Below are 20,482 nucleotides of genomic sequence, written 5' to 3' on the forward strand. Positions count from 1 at the left end.
TGTCCATCTATTAATTTTAACTTCAAATTCTTATTTTAAAATCACATTAAATCTTCTTTTTTTCTTGATTCTACTAGTCCTTTGCGAAAAACTATCTCCTCTCAAACATCCCCGAAAATTACCCAAAAATTTACAAAACACCGGAAAAAACGCGAAGGAGATATTTGCATTAAGCCTGCCTTCAGGTGTACCCCCGGCCGCGTTAACAGTTCAATCTCAGTAGTAAAGTCTATAAAGAAACGTGCTTCGTTGTCACTGGTCAATATTGGACAAGTAGACAAATCAAAATTAAACTAGCTAACAACACCTGTTTGCTATATTTAAACAGGTGTGAGAAGCCCTAGGAACACACAGAACGATTACCATTAAAACGAACTAAAATGAAAGTTTTTTTTTGGCTTCACAACTATCGCTTTTGAAGTTTACGGCACGCTTATGTTGATGTATTTTGTTACTTTTTGTTTATTTGTTTATTTTTTTCTGTCGATGTTTTGAATCAGGACGTAATAAGATTGCAAAACTGGCTCACTTTTTCTCTTCACTGCCTATATTCAACAAAGATCTGAAAGTTGGTCTCTATGATAACAATAATTCACAGCACAGACGGTTATATCCATCGATATTCACCTCCACCACGGTGAATAATTCAGCGGTAGTTTTTTTTTGGGTTTTTGGGGGGGGGTTTTTGCTCTGTTTCAGGCCTTTAAGGACCCGGCATTAACGCCTAGAGCAATTCCTGAGTATTTAATATCTGCGAACTGAAGTGGAAAACACGGTCATGGTTTTTAAATTGACTCAAGAGAAAATTTTTATTTTATCTTGATTGACTAGCGCATAGATCTTAACGACTCGTATACATTGGTGAAATAAGAAAAGTTTGGGAGACAATTTTTTAGCAGCCTGCGTCGTTGGTGGTAAATTTTCAATTTCTCGGGCGAAGGTAGAATGAGTGGGGTGAGATAACTATCCCATTCTACTCGGGAATTCACCGTTCGCTTATTTTCCTATGATCGCCGGCGCGCAACGAAAAAGCCAAGTTTGATTTTCCAGTATTCTCGCGCCCTCAGCCTAACTCCCGGCATGAGACTGGGTTTTAGCTTAGGGCTGGTAATTTCAAAGGCGTTAGCTACACAGACCCACAGGACCGGGTTAATCGAAAGGCGATTAAATAAGCTTACTCAGGTATAAAAATTACCCGAGAAGAAAGTTTCTTTTACTTAAAAGTGTTTTTATTGCTAATGTTTTGTGCAGTTTGAGATTAGTCGAGGTCAAAACTGGAGGACTGAAAATATTAACAGAAATCCTCTATGAAAAGGTGAAGAGCGTAAATCAAAATTCACGCTTATCTTGCTTTAAACACAACCTGGCCGAACATGTGTACCCTAAACGCCGCTTAACTGCTTGAACTGTTATTTCAAGTAACATCAGCAACGTTTCTTCCTCTTGTCTAATTTTCTTTTTTTGCTTCCCTATTTTCAGCTCATCTCGACAAAAAACTAGAAGATTACATCGAACAGCTACCCAAAGTTCATCTTGTCAGAGCAAAGACACGTCAAGGGTTGATTCGCGCCAGACTTATTGGCGCCAAACAAGCAAAAGGCGACGTTCTCGTCTTTTTAGATTCTCATTGCGAGGCTAACTACGGTTGGTTAGAACCGCTGCTCGCAAGGATCGCACATGACAGGACAATTGTTGTTACCCCGGATATTGAAGTCGTTGATTTAAGAACGTTTTCGTATGCCAGAGGTAAAGGAGGCTACAACAGAGGAATATTTAATTGGGAATTGACCTTCAAGTGGAGGGCGTTGCCGGATTATGAGAAGCAACGGCGAAAAAGCGATGCCGATCCTATTAGGTAAGTTTATCCCATCTCATTTTATTTAATCTTAATCGGTGGAGCGGTTTTCAATTGGGTGTCGAAAAACGAAGGCAAAGTTATTACTTTGACCAATCACAAAGGATACAGACAATCCAGTGAACCAATCAAAACTCGAAGCAAATTAATACGTGTAGCCGGCGCAAAGCGCGGGAAAACGCCTGTGGCAAGACACGATTGGTTTTTGGTTTTAATTCTGATTGGACGAGAAAGTGGCGCGAGTTTTATAACCTCATCACTAAGTGTAGCAATGCAAAACCAAAGCAAATGCTAATTTTCTTTCGACACTCAAGTGAAAATCGCTCTATCGTTATAGGTATCGCTACTTTAATCGTCATCACCATTATCATTATCACTATCATTGTCATAATCGTAGTCCTTATCACTATCGTCAACGTTATCATTTTAACCTGTACACTGTCCGCTAAGAAGAGGTGTCTACTTATGGGATGTTAAAAATGAAGTGTTTGTTTGTGGCTTGGATCATGAGTTAATCTCCACTTACGTAAGTTGTCTGTAAGCCGAGGTTCCAATGCATTTACGAATGTCAAACTTGAAAAATTTAGGATACATTTTCGAAGACACTTGAAAACTTTCAGTTACGTTACAGTTTTTTTGGTGTGTTTTAAAGTACTCCTTTCTCTTTAGGTCTCCCACAATGGCCGGAGGGTTGTTTGGAATTGACAGGAAGTATTTCTATGAGATTGGTTCTTATGACACTGAAATGTCTTACTGGGGAGGAGAGAACGTCGAAATGTCGTTCCGGGTAGGTAAATGGTTTCATTTGCTTCTAATTCTTGATAATTTTGGCTTTGTAAAATTTCACTCTATTAAGAGTAAAAGTGTAAATAAGCAATTCGTCATCTTGCAAAATATTGAAACAAAAAATGAAAACAAAACAAAAGCAATTACTACGACATGACTCGAAGCGTTTTCGGGGTCCGGGAGACTGGTATAGCGTTACATTTTGTCTACACTGGGCCTTTTCAACAGGTATCGCCTGCTGAGTAGAAATTGTCTCTTTAACTTTGTTATTTTGGGGTTTTTGCACGCTAGTTATTAAATCTCGAGTTTACAATCAATGCTAAGTATAAGAAATACGTTTACAAAAAGGAAGTTTTAGACTTCAAACTTTGGACGTAGAAGTCAAAACCTTTCCTCTTACCTTGATCATGGCTTTTCATTTTCAGATTTGGATGTGTGGGGGGTCCCTCGAAATCCTGCCTTGTTCCAAGGTGGGTCACGTGTTCAGAGAGAGTCAACCGTACAAGATCGGCGAAGGAGCTATTGATAAGAATAACATGAGACTAGCGGAGGTATGGATGGATGAATACAAGAGTATTTACTACGCAATGAGGCCACAGCTGAAAGGAAAGTCGTTTGGTGATGTATCCGACAGAAAAGCTCTTAGAAAGAAACTTAACTGCAAGAGTTTTAACTGGTATCTGAAGAATATCATTCCTGAGTTGGATGTCCCGGATATGTATCCGTACGGACGGGGGGAGGTGAGTTGATTAAAATGTTCTTAGCCATAAGCACATGTCATTTAGAGCAAAAAAAAAAATATTGAGCAGCTACACATTGAACTCTGAACATCAATTAGGACAGTAATTAGAGCACTCTTGATTTTCTACCTGTCTTTTTCTTTTCTGTTCTTTTCTTTTCTTTTCTTTCCTTTCCTTTCTTTTCTTTTCTTTTCTTTCCCTTCCCTTCTTTTCTTTTCTACGTCACAGTCCAAGTCTGCACCGGTCTCACAGTAAAAAATAAAACTTAAGGTAAAAGCTGTTAAAAGTTGTTAAAATTGATACTAAACGTTTTCGATCTGTTCGATCATCATCAGAGTGAGAACAATCTGCATACGCTCCCTGATGATGTTCGAACAGATCGAAAACGTTAAAGATGAATTCCAGTCCGTACTGCGCAATCTCGGCTGCAATGTTTATCTGAGCCCACCACGAAGGAATGTTTACAAGCAAAACTAAAAATTCCGCGACAAACTTACGTTTTTCTTCATTATTTACGCCAGATATCCTTGCAGAACAAATAATAACGAGTAGAAGAACCTTGACGCTATTTCAAACCGACGTTTCAGCTCATCGGAAATTCTTGAACGAAACGAGCTGTAATGGCGGACTAAAAAATTTCATGTATGCTGTCGCCGAAGTGTAACGTTTCAACGAATTCAAAACAAAAACGGAAACAAACCCCGAGTCTGCGCAGTACGGACTGGAATTCATCTTTAAGTATCTAAACGTTTAACTTTTTATCGGCGAAATGTATATCAGTCTCACAGTGTTTCGGAGAAAAAGCGACGAGTTTTTTTCTTGAAGGAGACTGGGTACAAAACAAGGAATAATTTCCAGCAAGGAAACGAAACGTTGCTGTCCTGGACCCGAGTTTTCAACACCTCCTTTAAACTTGGGTATATCATCATGTGCTACCCTTTGATTACGCTGCAAGCGGATTTTTGATTTTGTTACTTTTTTTTAAGGATATTATTTGAATTCGATACGAGATATTTTTTTAAATTACTGGTTTGTCTAATAAAAGAATTTATAATTTTTTTTATATTTTTGTAGGTTCGTAATCTTGGCACCAACCAGTGCTTGGACACTATGGCAAAAAATGAGCCCGGCGGAGAGCCCGGCATGTATATGTGCCATGGTATGGGGAATAACCAGGTACGAATGACGTCTTACATGTGTAATTGCATGCGCACTAAAGCCGTTTTCAACTGAGTGCCGTAAGCCAAATTAAATCAGTCAAAATCGTGATAATTAGCAGCAGTCATAAAGCCCTGACCAAAGGCGCAAGTTCATGAACTTGCGTACAGACTTGCGTTGGCTGACCAAACTCGAGACCAAACGGACCCGCAAGTGCGCGCAAGTTGTGAAAAAGCCATTTTAATGCTACTGCGCGCGTTGCAATTCAGAACTGAAGTAAACAGCAAGAATTGCGTTGACTTGCGTTGGGTGACCAAACGGTGAAAAACTTGTGCTGACTTGCGTGAAAATTTGATCTCGACCAAAGTGAACGCAAGTCATCGCAAGTCAACGCAAGTTAAAAAGCTTTTTTGACAACTTGCGTGCCCTTGCGAGTCCATTTGGCCAGCCAACGCAAGTCCGTACGCAAGTCCAACTTGCAACTACTTGCGTCCACTTGCGTTACCGTTTGGTCAGGGCTTAAGTAACGCAATGAGCTTATGAGACACGTTCCCGCCGAAGCGAAGCGCGAGAAAAAGCATGCGAGCACGCAAGTTTTGATTGGCTTTTTTTGGCGTCTGATTTGTTCTTATCATCTGATTTGTTATTACATCATCTTATTTTTCTTTTTCTTGTAGTTTTTCATGTACACTAAAAAGCAGGAGTTCTGGCATGACGATCTTTGCTTGGATCTAGTGAATGGCGACCCAAACACCAAAGTCCAGTTATACAACTGTCATAAACTTGGCGGGAACCAAAAATGGGAACATGATAGGGTAGGTACCGTAATGATTCGATTTAGCGCCCTCCTTCCAAATAAGCGCCCCCCCTTCGGATGTGTTTTTGTTAATAAGCTCCCCCCCCATTCTAATAAGTACCTCTCTTCTAAAATGCGCCGCTATTCTAATAATCGCCAGTGACGCAAGTGACACTGAGGTCATTGAAGTCGAATAGAGAAACTCATGAACATTCACCGTACCGTACATGTCTATAATTACTGCTGAAATGAACAATTCTTTTTAAAGTAACCGAACTTTCAACAATTTGTTAGTGTTACAGTTTCTGTTATTGTTAGTTATTTTAATATTTATTAAAGTTTTTTTTTGAACATTTGTTTCGAGTTTAAAAATTCGCCACTAAAACCGCCGTTCAAATGAACCTTTAAGCTAAGAGAGACTCGCTTTCAAACATAGGTTTAGTCGACTCACTGGTCGCTCATATGTCTTTTTAATCACAGGACGGACGGATTCGCCATTCACTTTACGAAGTTTGTCTGGACGTGGAAGGGGAAAGCTTGGTCGTGCGAAAATGTGATGACCGTAAAACGCAGAAATGGAGATTTACCGAATACCCCGAGGAAAAAAGAGCTAAAAATGCCCAAGGGACAATTTTATAACGCTAACTTTTCTTTAGAATAATTTTCTAATGAGTAATTGCTAGACATGACAATTAGGTCCAGAAACGGGCGCAATGTTTGAGCAGTTATCCGCTACGCGAATGTCGAAAGTGGTTATGTGTTTGCTTTGGTTTTGAGCTCTTTCTGAATGCAACACGCTTCAACCTATCAAAAGCTAACACGTGCTGTTCTATTAACCAATCACGTAAAGCAAAACCAAACCAATCGTGTTGTGTCGGGACGAGTTGCGTGTTTTTGATTTAGGTTCTGATTGGTCCGTGGCATTAGTGCCTTTGCTGTGATTGGCCAACTGAGCTTTCTTTGGTTTTGTTTTACGTAGAGTAGTATACTAAGGACAGCGGTTACCTTTCCCGTGGGCAGGAATCTCATTAACGTGGGCAGGAATTAATTAAGTGTGTGACGTCATAAGGCGTAAGTGACGTCATCAAAAATGGGGCGTTAGTGACGTCATCAAAAATGGGGCGTAATCTAAAAATAGAAAAATTGCATCATTGGGCGCAAGGTTAGGGGCGTAATCTAAAAATAGAAAAATTTCATCATCGGGGTATAACAAATGATGAGATCATAATTTTAAAATAGAATAGGGACAGTATGGCCTCCATCTTGTTTATTGTCGCAAAATAAAATAATATTTTGATATAGGTTAAAGAATCTAGTCTTTTTAAAGGCAAAATTATCGGTATATTTAAGCTTTGTGGAGCACCCGACCAAAAAGTCATGGGATCGATTATGTCTCGTTTCCATTCTAACTCGGGCAATAGTTCGAATGTAGCAGGTTGGCGCAATGTTTTGCTGTGAAAGACCAAAGTCACATTTTCATAATCCCGCATATTTGGATCATCTCTGGTAAGTTTTTGCTTCTAGTCCAAACTAGAATTAAATAACTTCGTGATCCTCAATCAACTAACGCCAAGATTAATTGCACGCGAATTCGCATCAACCTGAACTAGTAATTAGTTTACGAAATCAACAGTTCACTGGCACTTTTTTGTTTAACGAAATTACCTTTGTAAAGTTCAGTGATGTCATAGTTTAATTTTCTACTTCATGGCGGTAGCGGTTTTCAGCATTTCACAGTACAGGCATAAGTACCGATTCATTTCGGTCAGATCACTAAATTCTGTAATTATGCAAGTTGGCTAGTTGCATATATTTTCTATTCCAGACGTTATTATTTTAAAACAATGGTTAAGACTCGATGTGCTCTAGTGAACAAAGCATGACCAATCGAAAACATAAAAACAATAGAGTGTACGCGCTTCAGTGACCTCGGAAATAAACACGAGTTTTCGTTAAACTTACACAAAATTAGACGCTAAACATACAGATTGTAATTCAAGCAAAACTTTTATTTCGATCGTTCAACATTACATTACAATGATTTTCAGTAATTTTAAAAGTAAACACTATACGATTTAAGCGAACTTTTAGCACCACGAAACTAACCTTACTAATGATGAGACGATAAATACAGATTGTAAGTCAACCAAAACCTTTATTTCGGTCGTGCGATATACGCGTTACAATGATAAAACTTTATAATCGTCTTCATGCTCGTCATTAAGTGGTTAATAGTTTGTAATTTCTGATTTCTTCTTATTTGTGTATGTGTGATAGCTCTGGAATCATAACATCGACGCAAGGGCAGGGCAGGCCTCGAACCGGTGACCTCCGGATTACAACACCAGCGCCCTAAACCACCAAGTGCATGACCACTATAAATACATATATATATAACTCCACCACCACCACCACAATTCTATTGTTTAACTGCACCACAACCACCGCCACCACCACCACCACCACCACCACCACAATTCTATTCTTTAAGGACGGTGCCTCCTATTGTTACTGCGCACTTGTTCTGCGCATCACGCAATGCATCGATCACACTGGGCGCGCACGCTTTTAATTAATTTGCTCGCTCAAAATGACGAATTCGACTACGCGAACAAGCGCGCGACTAAAAATCAAGAAAGTTTTCTCTGCGACGAAATCCAGTTTATGGACATATCCTAAGCCAGAAACAGCGGAAAAGCAACATATCAGTAACCATTGACCGCTAACCACTGAAAATGGCTCACATTAACAGTTAAAAACAAATCGCTAGGCGCTAAAACGTTACCCGCAAACTGCTAACCGTGACAAATGGCGTAGTGCACGCGCGAGATGCAAATATTCAACTCGCTAGGGAGGGGACAGTAAAACTGTAACAGACCCCAAAAGCGATTTCATAGAACCTGATAACAACTGGTATAACTTTTAAAAACGCGTGGTGATCCCTACTTTTTATTTTATAAAATGTAAGTGGTAAGTCTATAGAGCACACATTTAATTTTTCATTACGTGAAAAAAAAATTAGGCCGATTTTCTGGCCGTGCAAGTGAGAGTTGCTCGAGTCAAAAATGGCTGAAATGCAATTATTTTGTAAATAAAAACGTGTAACACGCAGTTCCGAAGACATTATTTGTTAGTTATTGTAAAGATTGTTATATTTAATGTTGATTTTGTTCATGAAAAACCAATTTCAAATGGAATTTGCAAGGAAATTGTATTTACTTTACTTTATTTTAAAATGCCACGTCAGCACTTTTTCCAGATTTCAAACCAAATTATCTCGAAAATTTGCGTGGCTACCCCCAATTTTCTTTTTGAATTTTAGTAGCCCTTGGTAACATCTACATTTCTTGTATAGTCATCGGCCGGGCAAAAATACTTTGTTATTAGTAGGCACCGTCCTTAACTCCACCACCACCGCCACCACCACAATTCTATTGTTTAACTCCACCACCACCACCACAATTCTATTGTTTAACTCCACCACCACCACCGCCACAATTCTATTGTTTAACTCCACCACCACCACCGCCACCACCACAATTCTATTGTTTAACTCCACCACCACCGCCACAATTCTATTGTTTAACTCCACCACCACCACCGCCAAAATTTTATTGTTTAACTCCACCACCACCACCGCCACCACCACAATTCTATTGTTTAACTCCACCACCACCACCGCCACCACCACAATTCTATTGTTTACCTCCACCACCACCACCACCACAATTCTATTGTTTAACTCCACCACCACCACCACCACAATTCTATTGTTTAACTCCACCACCACCACCGCCACCACCACAATTCTATTGTTTAACTCCACCACCACCACCGCCACAATTCTATTGTTTAACTCCACCACCAACACCGCCACCACCACAATTCTATTGTTTACCTCCACCACCACCACCACCACAATTCTATTGTTTAACTCCACCACCACCACCGCCACAATTCTATTGTTTAACTCCACCACCGCCACCGCCACAATCCTCCTCCTCCTCCTCCGTCTCATCCTCCTTTTCTCTGTACCCCTATTGTACCCCATCTGCAGCTCTATTGTACCCCCTCTGTACCCCTATTGTATTCTCTCTGTACCCTGACTGTACCCCTGCTGTACCCCCTCTGTACCCCTCTTGTACCCTCTCTGTACCCCCTCTGTACCCCTCCTGTACCCTCTCTGTACCCCTAAACGACGGAAAGGATATTTTGCGTCGATATTATGATTCCAGAGCTATCACACATACACAAATAAGAAGAAATCAGAAATCACAAACTATTAACCACTTAATGACGAGCATGAAGACGATTATAAAGTTTTATCATTGTAACGCGTATATCGCACGACCGAAATAAAGGTTTTGGTTGACTTACAATCTGTAATTATCGTCTCATCATTAGTAAGGTTAGTTTCGTGGTGCTAAAAGTTCGCTTAAATCGTATAGTGTTTACTTTTAAAATTACTGAAAATCATTGTAATGTAATGTTGGACGATCGAAATAAAAGTTTTGCTTGAATTACAATCTGTATGTTTAGCGTCTAATTTTGTGTAAGTTTAACGAAAACTCGTGTTTATTTCCGAGGTCACTGAAGCGCGTACACTCTATTGTTTTTATGTTTTCGATTGGTCATGCTTTGTTCACTAGAGCACATCGAGTCTTAACCATTGTTTTAAAACAATAACGTCTGGAATAGAAAATATATGCAACTAGACAACTTGCATAATTACAGAATTTAGTGATCTGACCGAAATGAATCGGTACTTATGCCTGTACTGTGAAATGCTGAAAACCGCTACCGCCATGAAGTAGAAAATTAAACTATGACATCACTGAACTTTACAAAGGTAATTTCGTTAAACAAAAAAGTGCCAGTGAACTGTTGATTTCGTAAACTAATTACTAGTTTAGGTTGATGCGAATTCGCGTGCAATTAATCTTGGCGTTAGTTGATTGAGGATCACGAAGTTATTTAATTCTAGTTTGGACAAGAAGCAAAAACTTACCAGAGATGATCAAAATATGCGGGACTATGAAAATGTGACTTTGGTCTTTCACAGCAAAACATTGCGCCAACCTGCTACATTCGAACTATTGCCCGAGTTAGAATGGAAACGAGACATAATCGATCCCATGACTTTTTGGTCGGCTGCTCCACAAAGCTTAAATATACCGATAATTTTGCCTTTAGAAAGACTAGATTCTTTAACCTATATCAAAATATTATTTTATTTTGCGACAATAAACAAGATGGAGGCCATACTGTCCCTATTCTATTTTAAAATTATGATCTCATCATTTGTTATACCCCGATGATGAAATTTTTCTATTTTTAGATTACGCCCCTAACCTTGCGCCCAATGATGCAATTTTTCTATTTTTAGATTACGCCCCATTTTTGATGACGTCACTTACGCCCCATTTTTGATGACGTCACTTACGCCTTATGACGTCACACACTTAATTAATTCCTGCCCACGTTAATGAGATTCCTGCCCACGGGAAAGGTAACCGCTGTCCTTAGTATACTACTACGTAGGCTCCATTCCTAGCCGTTTTGCCGGGAGTCTGGCTGCCATTCTCCGCTGGCTCTAACTTAATCAGTAAAAAGTTTACGGGAAATTATGGGAACGTTTTTAACGTTTAGTAAACATTAGATATAAAGTTGATGTAGTTAAGATTTCACAGGACATTTTGGAAAATTTTTTTATTCAACATTTTGATTAAAAAAGAAATCGTGTAAAATTGAAGCAATGTTTGATAACTTTACTTCTTGGGTAATTTTGATCATACATGGACCGGTAATAATAAATAAATATTAATAGTTATATTATTATTATACTATTAACCTTATCATTGTATTTATAACGGTTTATAAACTTATTATAAAAATATAAACTTATATATAAAATTTTTTTTGTGGTGGTAACTGATAAGTGTTTGTAGCACTGAGCCATCAAAGTTTAAGAGCTGGAAAGTACTGAAGCTGTTTTGAGCTTCCTTAATAGATCAGCCAGTTGATCATACTAAAACAATCACGCTTTCTCGGTTAGTTTCCAGTACTTTCCAAAACAAATTTAAAGTGGCTCTGAAACTGCTCCGAAGAAGTTTTTAACATTGCAAAAAGTTGATTATTATTAAATAATACTAGTAGTAATCAGAGATTAGGGGAGTGCGTTCGACCTATAGGTAAAAGAGACCCAAGGTAGGCGATACGGTCTGCCTACTAGAAGTATGCCTTATACCAAAGTTAGTTAATATGCATATACACTGTACCTGACCTCACTAAACGCGAGGAGGATAAGTGTGAGGGAAAAGATTGTGTGACGAGACAAAAGAACATAGAATGAATGAAATATTATGTACACAAAAATAATTATTTATTTCACTTGACTTGTTATCGATTGGCACTAAACGAGATTTAAACTTCCACAAACTTGTGGAAATAGTTTCACTTCGATTTAAAATTCCACAAAGTACTTAAAAATACAGACATAATTCACACAATAATCCACTACACGCATGTAACATTCAATGTACAACGATTTCCCCGTCAAAACGTCTTGTGTTTCTAGGAAAAACGATATATCACAAATTCAAAGAAGTGATAAAACAATTTTGATCCGTATTATACCCACTCTCGATGCATGTAATTCTAACAATGCAATTGTAGTTTTGTGCAACGTATAATTGCAGGAAAACACGCTGGTTTAGCTCCAAACGAACTCCGTACGAAACTACGCATAAACTTACTCGATTTCCACTCTTTTTACGACGTTCAGTGGCTGAAGACAACTCTGCTTCCATGGATGACAACCCTCTAATGTTCTCCATGACATTTTCGGCAAAATTACAAGTTTGGTCATACGTTTTTAGCCCTTTTTCTCAAGCAAAATAATGTTTGTGAGCTCAGTTTGGGACGCCATCTTGTTTTGCATGAAATCGAGGCCATCTGTGGCTACCAGTTTTCCGGCCGAGATTTGCCCCTGCAAAAATTAAGCGGGGGAGGCTAATCGCGTGTCCATACATCTGCGCGCGCAATGCGGCTCGATTCATTCCGCATAACAGTACACAGGCATACCAACTCAAAACACACAGGACACAAAAACAAAATTAGGCTTGCGGTCTCCTTCGTCGAACGCAAAAATGGGGGTCACCGGAATCGTTTATAAGTTATAAGCATTCAAAGCTAAATGTAAGGGTGTTTTTAGGAGGTTATACCGTTGCCATGGCTACCAGTGACGTCAAGAAAATAATCACAGTTTCTTTATCAATGATTGGGCATTTGTTGGAGACCATTTTTTTTGTAGCGGCAACTGATAAATGTTTGTAGCACTGACCCATCAAAGTACATGTAAATAAGAGCCATTCTCGTCCCCCATAGCCCTTTCGTTTCTCTAAGCCGGCTAGGCCACGAGAAAACGAAGGGCTCTGGTGACATAGGATTTCCAGTCGTAGATTCTAGGACTTCCGGTCTTCATGTATGCATTCATGACGTTTCAAAAGAATGTATGACAGAGTCGTCACGTTTTCGACTTCCGTTTAGGAATTCTTTGTTCTAAACAGCCAATCAAAAAAAATTCGAATTAATTCAAAAACCCTATGCCCCAGAGCCCTTCGCTTTCTCCGAAAGGGCTAGGGGACGAGAATCTATAAGAGCTGGAAAGTGCTGGAAACTGTTGCGAGCCTTCTTATTGTAATTTCTCAACAATGCAAAGTACGTTCACACCCTTTTAAGACTGTTAAATAAAACATTTTTAATACTCCACGATAACTGCACTTTGTAAGATTTCCAAAAATTTAGTACAGCAATGTATTTCAAGGAACAATAAAAACCATTTGTAAAAGTAAACTTTACATTTCTGCTGTTTATATTTTTTTCTAAAACTTTGTACGACGTTAAATATGACTCGTTTAAAATATCTCTACCACGAGGACTTCAAAAAATGTCTCCAAAAATAGTCGGGTAGATTATAAAATTGGATTAACTAAAAGCCCGTGGCTAGATTCGCGACAATTGTTTTTAAAACCGTTTTTTGTTTTGTTCTTCTTTGATGGCTCTGGTTCGACTGGTCATAAAACCTAGTTTATATCGTAACAGTTTCTACTTAGAGGTGGTTCGCTCTGTTCTTAGCCTGCGAATACAGCCGCCTCTCTTCGATCCCGAGCGGTTTGGCGTTTCTCTCTCGCGAAACGCCAAACCGGCCGGGAGCGAAGAAAGGGCGGCTGCATTCGCAGGCTACTCTGTTCTTTGCAACACTTAGTTTAAAGCTACAAGGTGACCAACTTTTGATTTCTCCTAATAACAAAAATACTTAATCGAGCATACGACATGGGAAGTAAGCAAATCATGACCGAAGGAAAACTGTCGAACAGATAAACTCTCCAAACGTCCACCTGGAAAAATATACGGCGACCTGTGAGGAGAATTTTTAGATTCATGTTGATTCACAATGTGAATTTTAAGTTAAAGTCGCTAATACTACATTTCGATTGAATATTTTCCTTTTTTGATGAATTCACTGTTGTGCAATTCATAAGGCACGATTTTCTCTTTTTGTTTCACTTTTTAACTAAACGGTTGCTGCTGTTTTTATCGACAGTTTGTCGTGAATGTAGCCCACTCTTTCACGTTTCGATTGTAGACGGGATGCATGTATTGCGTGACTCGCTTCATGTCACGCGTGACTCTAAGGATTCACGTAAGTCAAGATTATCCAGGAAGTTTACTCCTCTTTGATGTCTGATAGCTACATTGTTGCGTTGACTACGCGGCTGGACAAAATAAATGGAAATTCGTTTGCAGTTGAACAATGTTTTAGTTTAGTAAGCCCTGTTGATGACAACTTCCACCTTGTCTTGGCCGTGACTGTACACATCCAACACAAAAACACATCGCCGTCCTTTCAACTCCTCGCTGGCGTGATTCAAAAGCGTCTCCACTGGATAGCTGTTCGAAAACTCCCCTGTCGCCAGAGCGGACAAGAAGACGCCGTTTTCCGGTTCGTCGCTGGCGCCTTTCCCGCTCTCAGGGGACTGGGGTATAAAGATGGCGTTTATGATCGCACGTCGATTGAGTCCCGCGATCATAAGCCTCCAGTAGCCTTCGGTGTTCACGAAGCCTTGCCGATCGGCTCTCGGTACGACTTTGACGTCCGTAAGTCCCCGACTACAAAGTGTGGGCAGAGTGTTTTCATGCAAGCTTGGCTTAGACAAGCCCAAGAATGGGATATCTGAGGCCATGTCTGTCCACGTCTGATCCAGAATTCTGAAGGGGTAATATTTCTCTGCCTTCTTTGATCTATCAGAACTTGATGCTTCGCTATCAGAGATTTCTGACACGCCTTCATCTTTCCTTGCTGGCCGTTGAGCGCCTTTAGAAATCGTTTTCCCTTTTCTCCCAGCTACATCGGTAGACTTTTGGTTCTTTGGTGTCGCTTTTCTCCTCACTTTTTTTGGCAAGTGGCCGAGTCGCTTCCTCGCTTTTCGTTTCCTGGAAGGTGTCACATCTTCTGCACCAACTTCGCGCCCTCTTGTCTTGATTGAAACCAGTTTAAGGCTCTTCGGATCAACTGCAAGCATGAAAATAACAGTGTCTTTAGAACAGTTTTCAATTGCGTGTCGCTTAGAGTAAGACATTGTAGAACCAAAACCATGGCAATAGGACATTTCCGACCCTTTGCCTCTATTTCAAAACGAGTTTACGTGCGAAACCATTCAAAAAAAAAAATGAGTTTGATTTGCATGAAAATGGACCTGTAGGTGAAACTCATTTTCATATGAATGGTTTCGCACCTAGACTCGTTTTGAAACAGAGGCAAAGGGTAACTCGGAAACGGCCCATCACGAACGCAGACAATACAACCAGCCAATGAAAATTCAGACAAAAATACGTGACGGGAGCCAAGCGCGGAAAATCCCTTGTATGAAACGAAGTCGGAGGCTTACCTTTTTTGCATTTCCTTTTAGGATTAATCCGTCTGGGGACATAACCTTGTTTCGTCTTTGTCCTTGTTCTCAATTTACTGCTTGAGGCAGATGACTCGTCTTCACTTTCTGACTCAGAGTCTTGTCTGTTTTTCAAACTCCGTGCTATAGATAACAGGGAAAGATTTCGTCACAAAATGCATGTCATCATCAACATATATTAGACAGATTCTCTCTACAGTGTGGAGAGAACAAGCACAAGTTAAATCTGAAAAGACACTGACGGTTTCCACGTTGTTTTTTGTTATTGAAGTTGCTATAATTAACAATTATTCACCGAAGTGGAGGTGAATAGTAGCCTGAATTTCAGACATCCCTCTGTGGCCGCCTACTCCCCAGAAGGGACGTCTGAACACATCTGGCCCTAAAGTAACAGCCTAAACACTGTAAACCAAACCCATTCAAAGAAATAATTAAGTTATGGTAATGAGCTATTGGAAGAAACAAGACTAAATAGCGAAACCATTAGAGAATCCCTACATGTACAGTAAGTTCTTTTCAGGGATCCTACACACAGTAAAGAAAACACCTACTTTCCATGCGACGATTTCTCGTAGGGCTTTTCCCGTCCTTTTGTGAAGAATCAGTACCTGATGCACTGTTCTGACTGGTTGAAGGTCTGGACTTGTCACCTGGGGGCCATTGAAAAAAAGGAAGTGTGGTTTGAATGTATGTTTATTTTTTGCACATCAAGTGAATGGGCACTGGCCTCCAATGCAGATGATATTTGAAAGTTAATGCACAGTGAGCTCAAAAAGCAGTAGGCTACAGTGTAGATGGAGTGAAAATAGTCAGTGATTGTAAGTGGGGTCATCATGACACAATGTGATCATTTTATTATTCTAAATCCTGTAGTACTCGAAAAATAATCATGGAATTCTGGCAATTGCCAAACTTCGTCTTTAGCAAGTTCTCCTAACACCAAGCTTTTAACAAATTGGATTTGGCCTGTTCTCTGATTCATAATTTTAAGCCATACATTTGAACTGACATGTTTATGCTGAAATACTAGAGTTATCAATGTAGAACACTGGCCATTTTACACATTTATGGTAGAAACAAAGTTCAACTACATGACATGTACATGTAATTATTAATACTTACTGGACTGACTTGTGAGATGACCTGAAGAGGATTCCCCACTGTTTTCACTACTACCCTGAGTCTCACACAGCTGAGAGCTAGTGGCCTCCCCAGACGACCTGTGTGAAGTTTCTTCACTGCGAGCTGCAGGAACAAACTCCAAAGCTACAACTACTCCCTGAATGTGTAGGCGTACATGTTCTCTGAAGTGGAGCTCCTTCAGTATGAACCCAAGGTTCACCGTTGTTATTAGATCCATTGGCTTCTCAGGAGGGAACGTCCTCTTGTATAATTCAAGGGAGTCGGGCAAGGGTGGAAAGTTGTAGTACCCTCCATTGCAAGATCTTCTAAGAAGCTGTTTTGATTCATCAGATTGACGCCATCTGATGACTTCATTGACAACATCAGATCCTGTGAAGGGCTTGTCATTCACATCTGATGGCTTCTTTAGAACATAAAGCTGTGATTCTCGTGTTGTCGTAAGGAAGCAAATCTTCTGATGTTTTGAATCCTGAGCCTCAATTTTCAGGAGCATGCGTGCACAAACAAGTACTTTTCCTGGCGCAATGGAATCAAAGACTTCAGGTTGTGAACAGGCATAAAGATGAAGTATGATTGGCATGGAGCTTGTTCCTAAGAAACAACGGAATGATACACATTCAAGTAAAAATACACTGTATTTTCGGAGGTCACGGTGAAAAGGAAAAGACAACCATTTCTAGAGAGACTTGATGAGTCAAACAAACTGTAAAATGAGCCGCACTCCCAATTTAAACAGACTTGATCTTGATAATTATTGATTTTAAGATAAAAATAAATGCTATAAAAGATGAACAAGGTTTTGACCATTCAATGGTCATTTTTAGGTTTGACCGTCCAATAATAAAACTACATGTATAAATAATAAATTATAGTACAGTGTAAATGGATATCTTTATTTTAATGCAATCATGTAATTTTTATGCTTGGACCAAGCTTGAAAATGACTGCTGAATGGTCAAAACGTCATTCATTCATTTCTAAAAATGTGGCTAACTGAAATTTAGGCAAGGTTAAACTCGAGACAACATTTGCTGGCCAGTGGCTGCTCCCCTGAAGTCGGGGCGGCCTCAGGGTTTATTCAGGGGTTTCAGTAAATTTACAGCTCTCCCGTGAAGGTCAAGCCATTTCGCTCGCGTTGCCTTTTGAGCAAGTTCCGCCTTTTTCGCTGTTTTGTTCCCACCCACCCTTTCCCATAGGTAAGTACTGGCACTGAGTTTTTGCCTTCCACTGAGTTTCCTCTCTCAGTGTGACGGTGTCTGGTGGTTGCCGCTCCCAGGGTTGTCATGGTTACCATTCGCGCTTGCTGGCGGCTCCCACATAGTCTCAGGCACCATCCCACACTCATCTATTGGTGATGTGTTTAATTATGAAATCAATTTCAAAAAACTTATTGACTCGATCTTGAGCAAAAAGTTGGGATTAATGATACAGACACATCATCATCAGGCCACATCATTTAGCATGTCATGGGGGAGTGAATGACCACATTAATTGAGACTGGCAAACAACATACATTAATGGTAGAGTTTATAAACAATTCATACAGTCAAATGAATGTATGTTACACAGTATATTAACAAGTTAACAATGGAACCAAACAACATTTTTGTACAATAAAATGTACTACAACTTTATGTGTATGTTGTGGTTCAATTTTATCCAGAGTGGTAATTTGGTATTTTCCCTTGTTCTAATGTAAATATAAGACAGTATTGCCAACAGGTAACTCAAATAATGGGGAAAAATATTGTTTTCCTTACCATCTTTTAGATGAACCCATTTACTGGCCCAAAACGAAGACCTGCTTGCCTTCCTCTCCCTGTTGTCTCGGCTGACAAACATCACCACTCCCACAATATCACATATTAAACCTGATGAGAAGCTGGAAAGCGATTTTCTCTCAATAAACCTACAAAGAAAACAAACAGTTATTAAAAAACCTATTTCACACCTCTCTATAGTACTGTGAACTAGTTATCAGTATAATTATACAGGTCATATAGTTGCCAGTATTTTAACACTGTATTTAAACCCTTTGTGATTGACCTGCAGTCAAGATTTTCAACTAATACAGTAAATGTGCTGTATCTACATGTAACTGTGATATTATTTTGTTAGAATCTGAATTTTGCCCTTTACTGAGTTGAGTGACCTATTAAACATGAACTACCGGTATTTACATGAATCTATACATGTCCTTAGTATTTTAAATTTTTGAGGCAATATATCCCCCATGGAAGGAGGGGGCACATTGCCGATGCTTTCTTTGAGTGTTTCCCACATTAAATTTTGCACCTGAACATGCAAGGTCTTTTTATTACTCTTCATTTCAACTATCATTTCTAATTTGCCCGTCGATTTTTCTGTAGTTTCAAGGAGGAAGAGAAAGCCTGGAGAATTTGTATCAAATGGAAAACATTCTTTCTGGACAGGGATTTTCCAACCAAAATTTTTGTCTTTTTTTGCAAATGGTAAGAAATCTTGGAGAATTTGTACTTTTCTCTGTGGTGGTTTCATTGAGAGCAGGAGCAGGAAACCAACTGCAAGGAAACCCCGCTATCCACCTGCCACCCCAGTCAAGAGAATTATTTGAGTCCCCCTATATTTCCATCTCAGTATTCCTTGATATGCCCTCCCCTGTAAATGTGGCAAATTTTAGCCCAAGCTGAAATTTGTCTTTTGGGCTGAGATTTATGCTTGGCTTCCGGTACAAATCTTCTTAAAAAGACATTTGCATATGAGAATGTTTTAGCCAAGGCTGGAAATTTCAGCCTGGACTAAAAAGTGGGCTTGGGGATGCACAGTGATGGTGTTTTCAACTAAACAAAATGGTGGCCAAAAGGTTTGAATCCAGCCTGAAATTTGCCATGTAATCACATCAAAATTCCAGCCCGCACCCTGGGTTGAAATTCACCACATAATCGACCCCTTAGGTTTTGTTCGATATTTAGTTCTTTTTACACTGTACAAGTATTTATTAAATACCTGTATGGTACAGCAGGTAATTTCCAAACAGGACCAAGCTCATCAGTTCCCAGTTTGTATACTTCTGAAGTAGGGCTGCTAGGATTCACAGATATCTCAATGCTTGCTGCAGGGCTTGTGTTGTAGACTGCATTACTCCTCTGGCCAAACTTTCTGGCAACACGGTAATTTAGGATTGCGACAATGTCTCCCACTTGAAGATAATTATACAGCAGGACACATAAAGAACTCCAGATACACACAGTGACCGTTCCAGTGCGGTCCTCAAGTTCAAAGTAAGCTTGGTAGGGATATTTTCTTTTTTCATCCGTTGCTTTGCCGTAGTGATTAAGCCTGCTTTTACTCACTACTCTTCCAATCAGTGCGGGAAATGGACGCGGCAGAGCTTTCCAAAACGAATCAAGATCAAAAATGGTGATTGCATTAGTGATGGGGTTAGAAGGATTCAAATGTGGGTCACTAAACCACTTCGCACCAAAGTAGTCTTCATCGTTCCACAGTGGCAAATAATAACCCCGAGACGCAGCTAGAGGCAGTTCTTCCTTTTCGTTCTGTGTTGCATTTTCACAAAATGCAATTTCACTTTGGGTTTCCTCCGTATTCTCTGGCGCTTGATCTAAAATTTCTATACCTTGAAGAATGACATAAGGCGCTTGCTCCAGTGATTCCTCGTCAATCAAGGAGCTACATTCAGCAACGGTGACAATAGAATTCTTTCGCAGTTTATGTTCGTAAACGAGCGAATTCAAAGAAGTTGACAACAAACATTTCGTCTTGTAACGACCATCAGTTATCACGACGTCGAAAGCGTCAGTAAAATCGGGGTCCAAAATGGGAAAGCTCTTGTCGACAATGTGTCTGTAAATGTCCAAAATTCTCACAGTGAATGCTTCTTGTGCCTCGTCTTTACCTGCGATGGTTTTTATGTTTGAAATACAACCAGCCGTCAGCATATTGAGAAAATTTTCACTTCCACAACATCGACCGCCATATTTACAGCGCCACTGTTTTCAAACGGCCTCTTTCCCAGGCCCACGTAAGACGTGCT

General features: G+C 39.7%; 2 protein-coding genes across 3 annotated transcripts in view; one reads left to right on the top strand and one right to left on the bottom strand.

Annotated features, from left to right (window-relative positions):
* LOC144660464 (polypeptide N-acetylgalactosaminyltransferase 13-like) overlaps window positions 1-20,482 on the top strand; it is a 142,213-nt gene that overhangs the window by 2,254 nt on the left and 119,477 nt on the right. The window contains exons 3-8 of one of the 2 annotated variants that reach the window (XR_013572094.1): window positions 1,480-1,855; window positions 2,525-2,642; window positions 3,067-3,381; window positions 4,456-4,557; window positions 5,217-5,354; window positions 5,816-6,218. Coding sequence is in view for 1 of the 2 variants with exons in the window: in XM_078521092.1 (XP_078377218.1) it covers window positions 1,480-1,855; window positions 2,525-2,642; window positions 3,067-3,381; window positions 4,456-4,557; window positions 5,217-5,354; window positions 5,816-5,974 (1,208 nt within the window). In the remaining variant the exon portion in view is untranslated. Of the gene's footprint in view, window positions 1-1,479; window positions 1,856-2,524; window positions 2,643-3,066; window positions 3,382-4,455; window positions 4,558-5,216; window positions 5,355-5,815; window positions 6,604-20,482 lie in introns of those variants that run through there. The other variant, XM_078521092.1, reaches the window with a different exon arrangement.
* LOC144660441 (RPA-related protein RADX-like) lies at window positions 13,847-20,437 on the bottom strand. The gene is made up of 6 exons (XM_078521060.1): window positions 19,435-20,437; window positions 18,210-18,358; window positions 16,429-17,040; window positions 15,858-15,956; window positions 15,286-15,429; window positions 13,847-14,909 (listed from the first exon to the last, which is right to left on the bottom strand). Exons 1-6 carry the CDS (start codon window positions 20,385-20,387, stop codon window positions 14,161-14,163), a joined length of 2,706 nt encoding a protein of 901 aa, XP_078377186.1. The 5' UTR covers window positions 20,388-20,437; the 3' UTR covers window positions 13,847-14,160.

This window comes from Oculina patagonica, chromosome 7, assembly GCF_052425735.1.
Source record: "Oculina patagonica isolate OP01 chromosome 7, crgOcupat, whole genome shotgun sequence".
In the NCBI taxonomy this organism is placed as follows: Eukaryota; Metazoa; Cnidaria; class Anthozoa; order Scleractinia; family Oculinidae; genus Oculina; species Oculina patagonica.

Bases quoted from the DNA above. Each gene is read 5' to 3' on its own strand.
- LOC144660441 (XM_078521060.1), bottom strand. From the start codon at position 20,387: ATGCTGACGGCTGGTTGTATTTCAAACATAAAAACCATCGCAGGTAAA. The intron at 17,041-18,209 runs GTAAGGAAAACA...GTTGTTTCTTAG, and splicing joins ATGGGTTCATCTAAAAGATG to GAACAAGCTCCATGCCAATC. The intron at 15,957-16,428 runs GTAAGTATTAAT...AATGGCCCCCAG, and splicing joins TCATCTCACAAGTCAGTCCA to GTGACAAGTCCAGACCTTCA.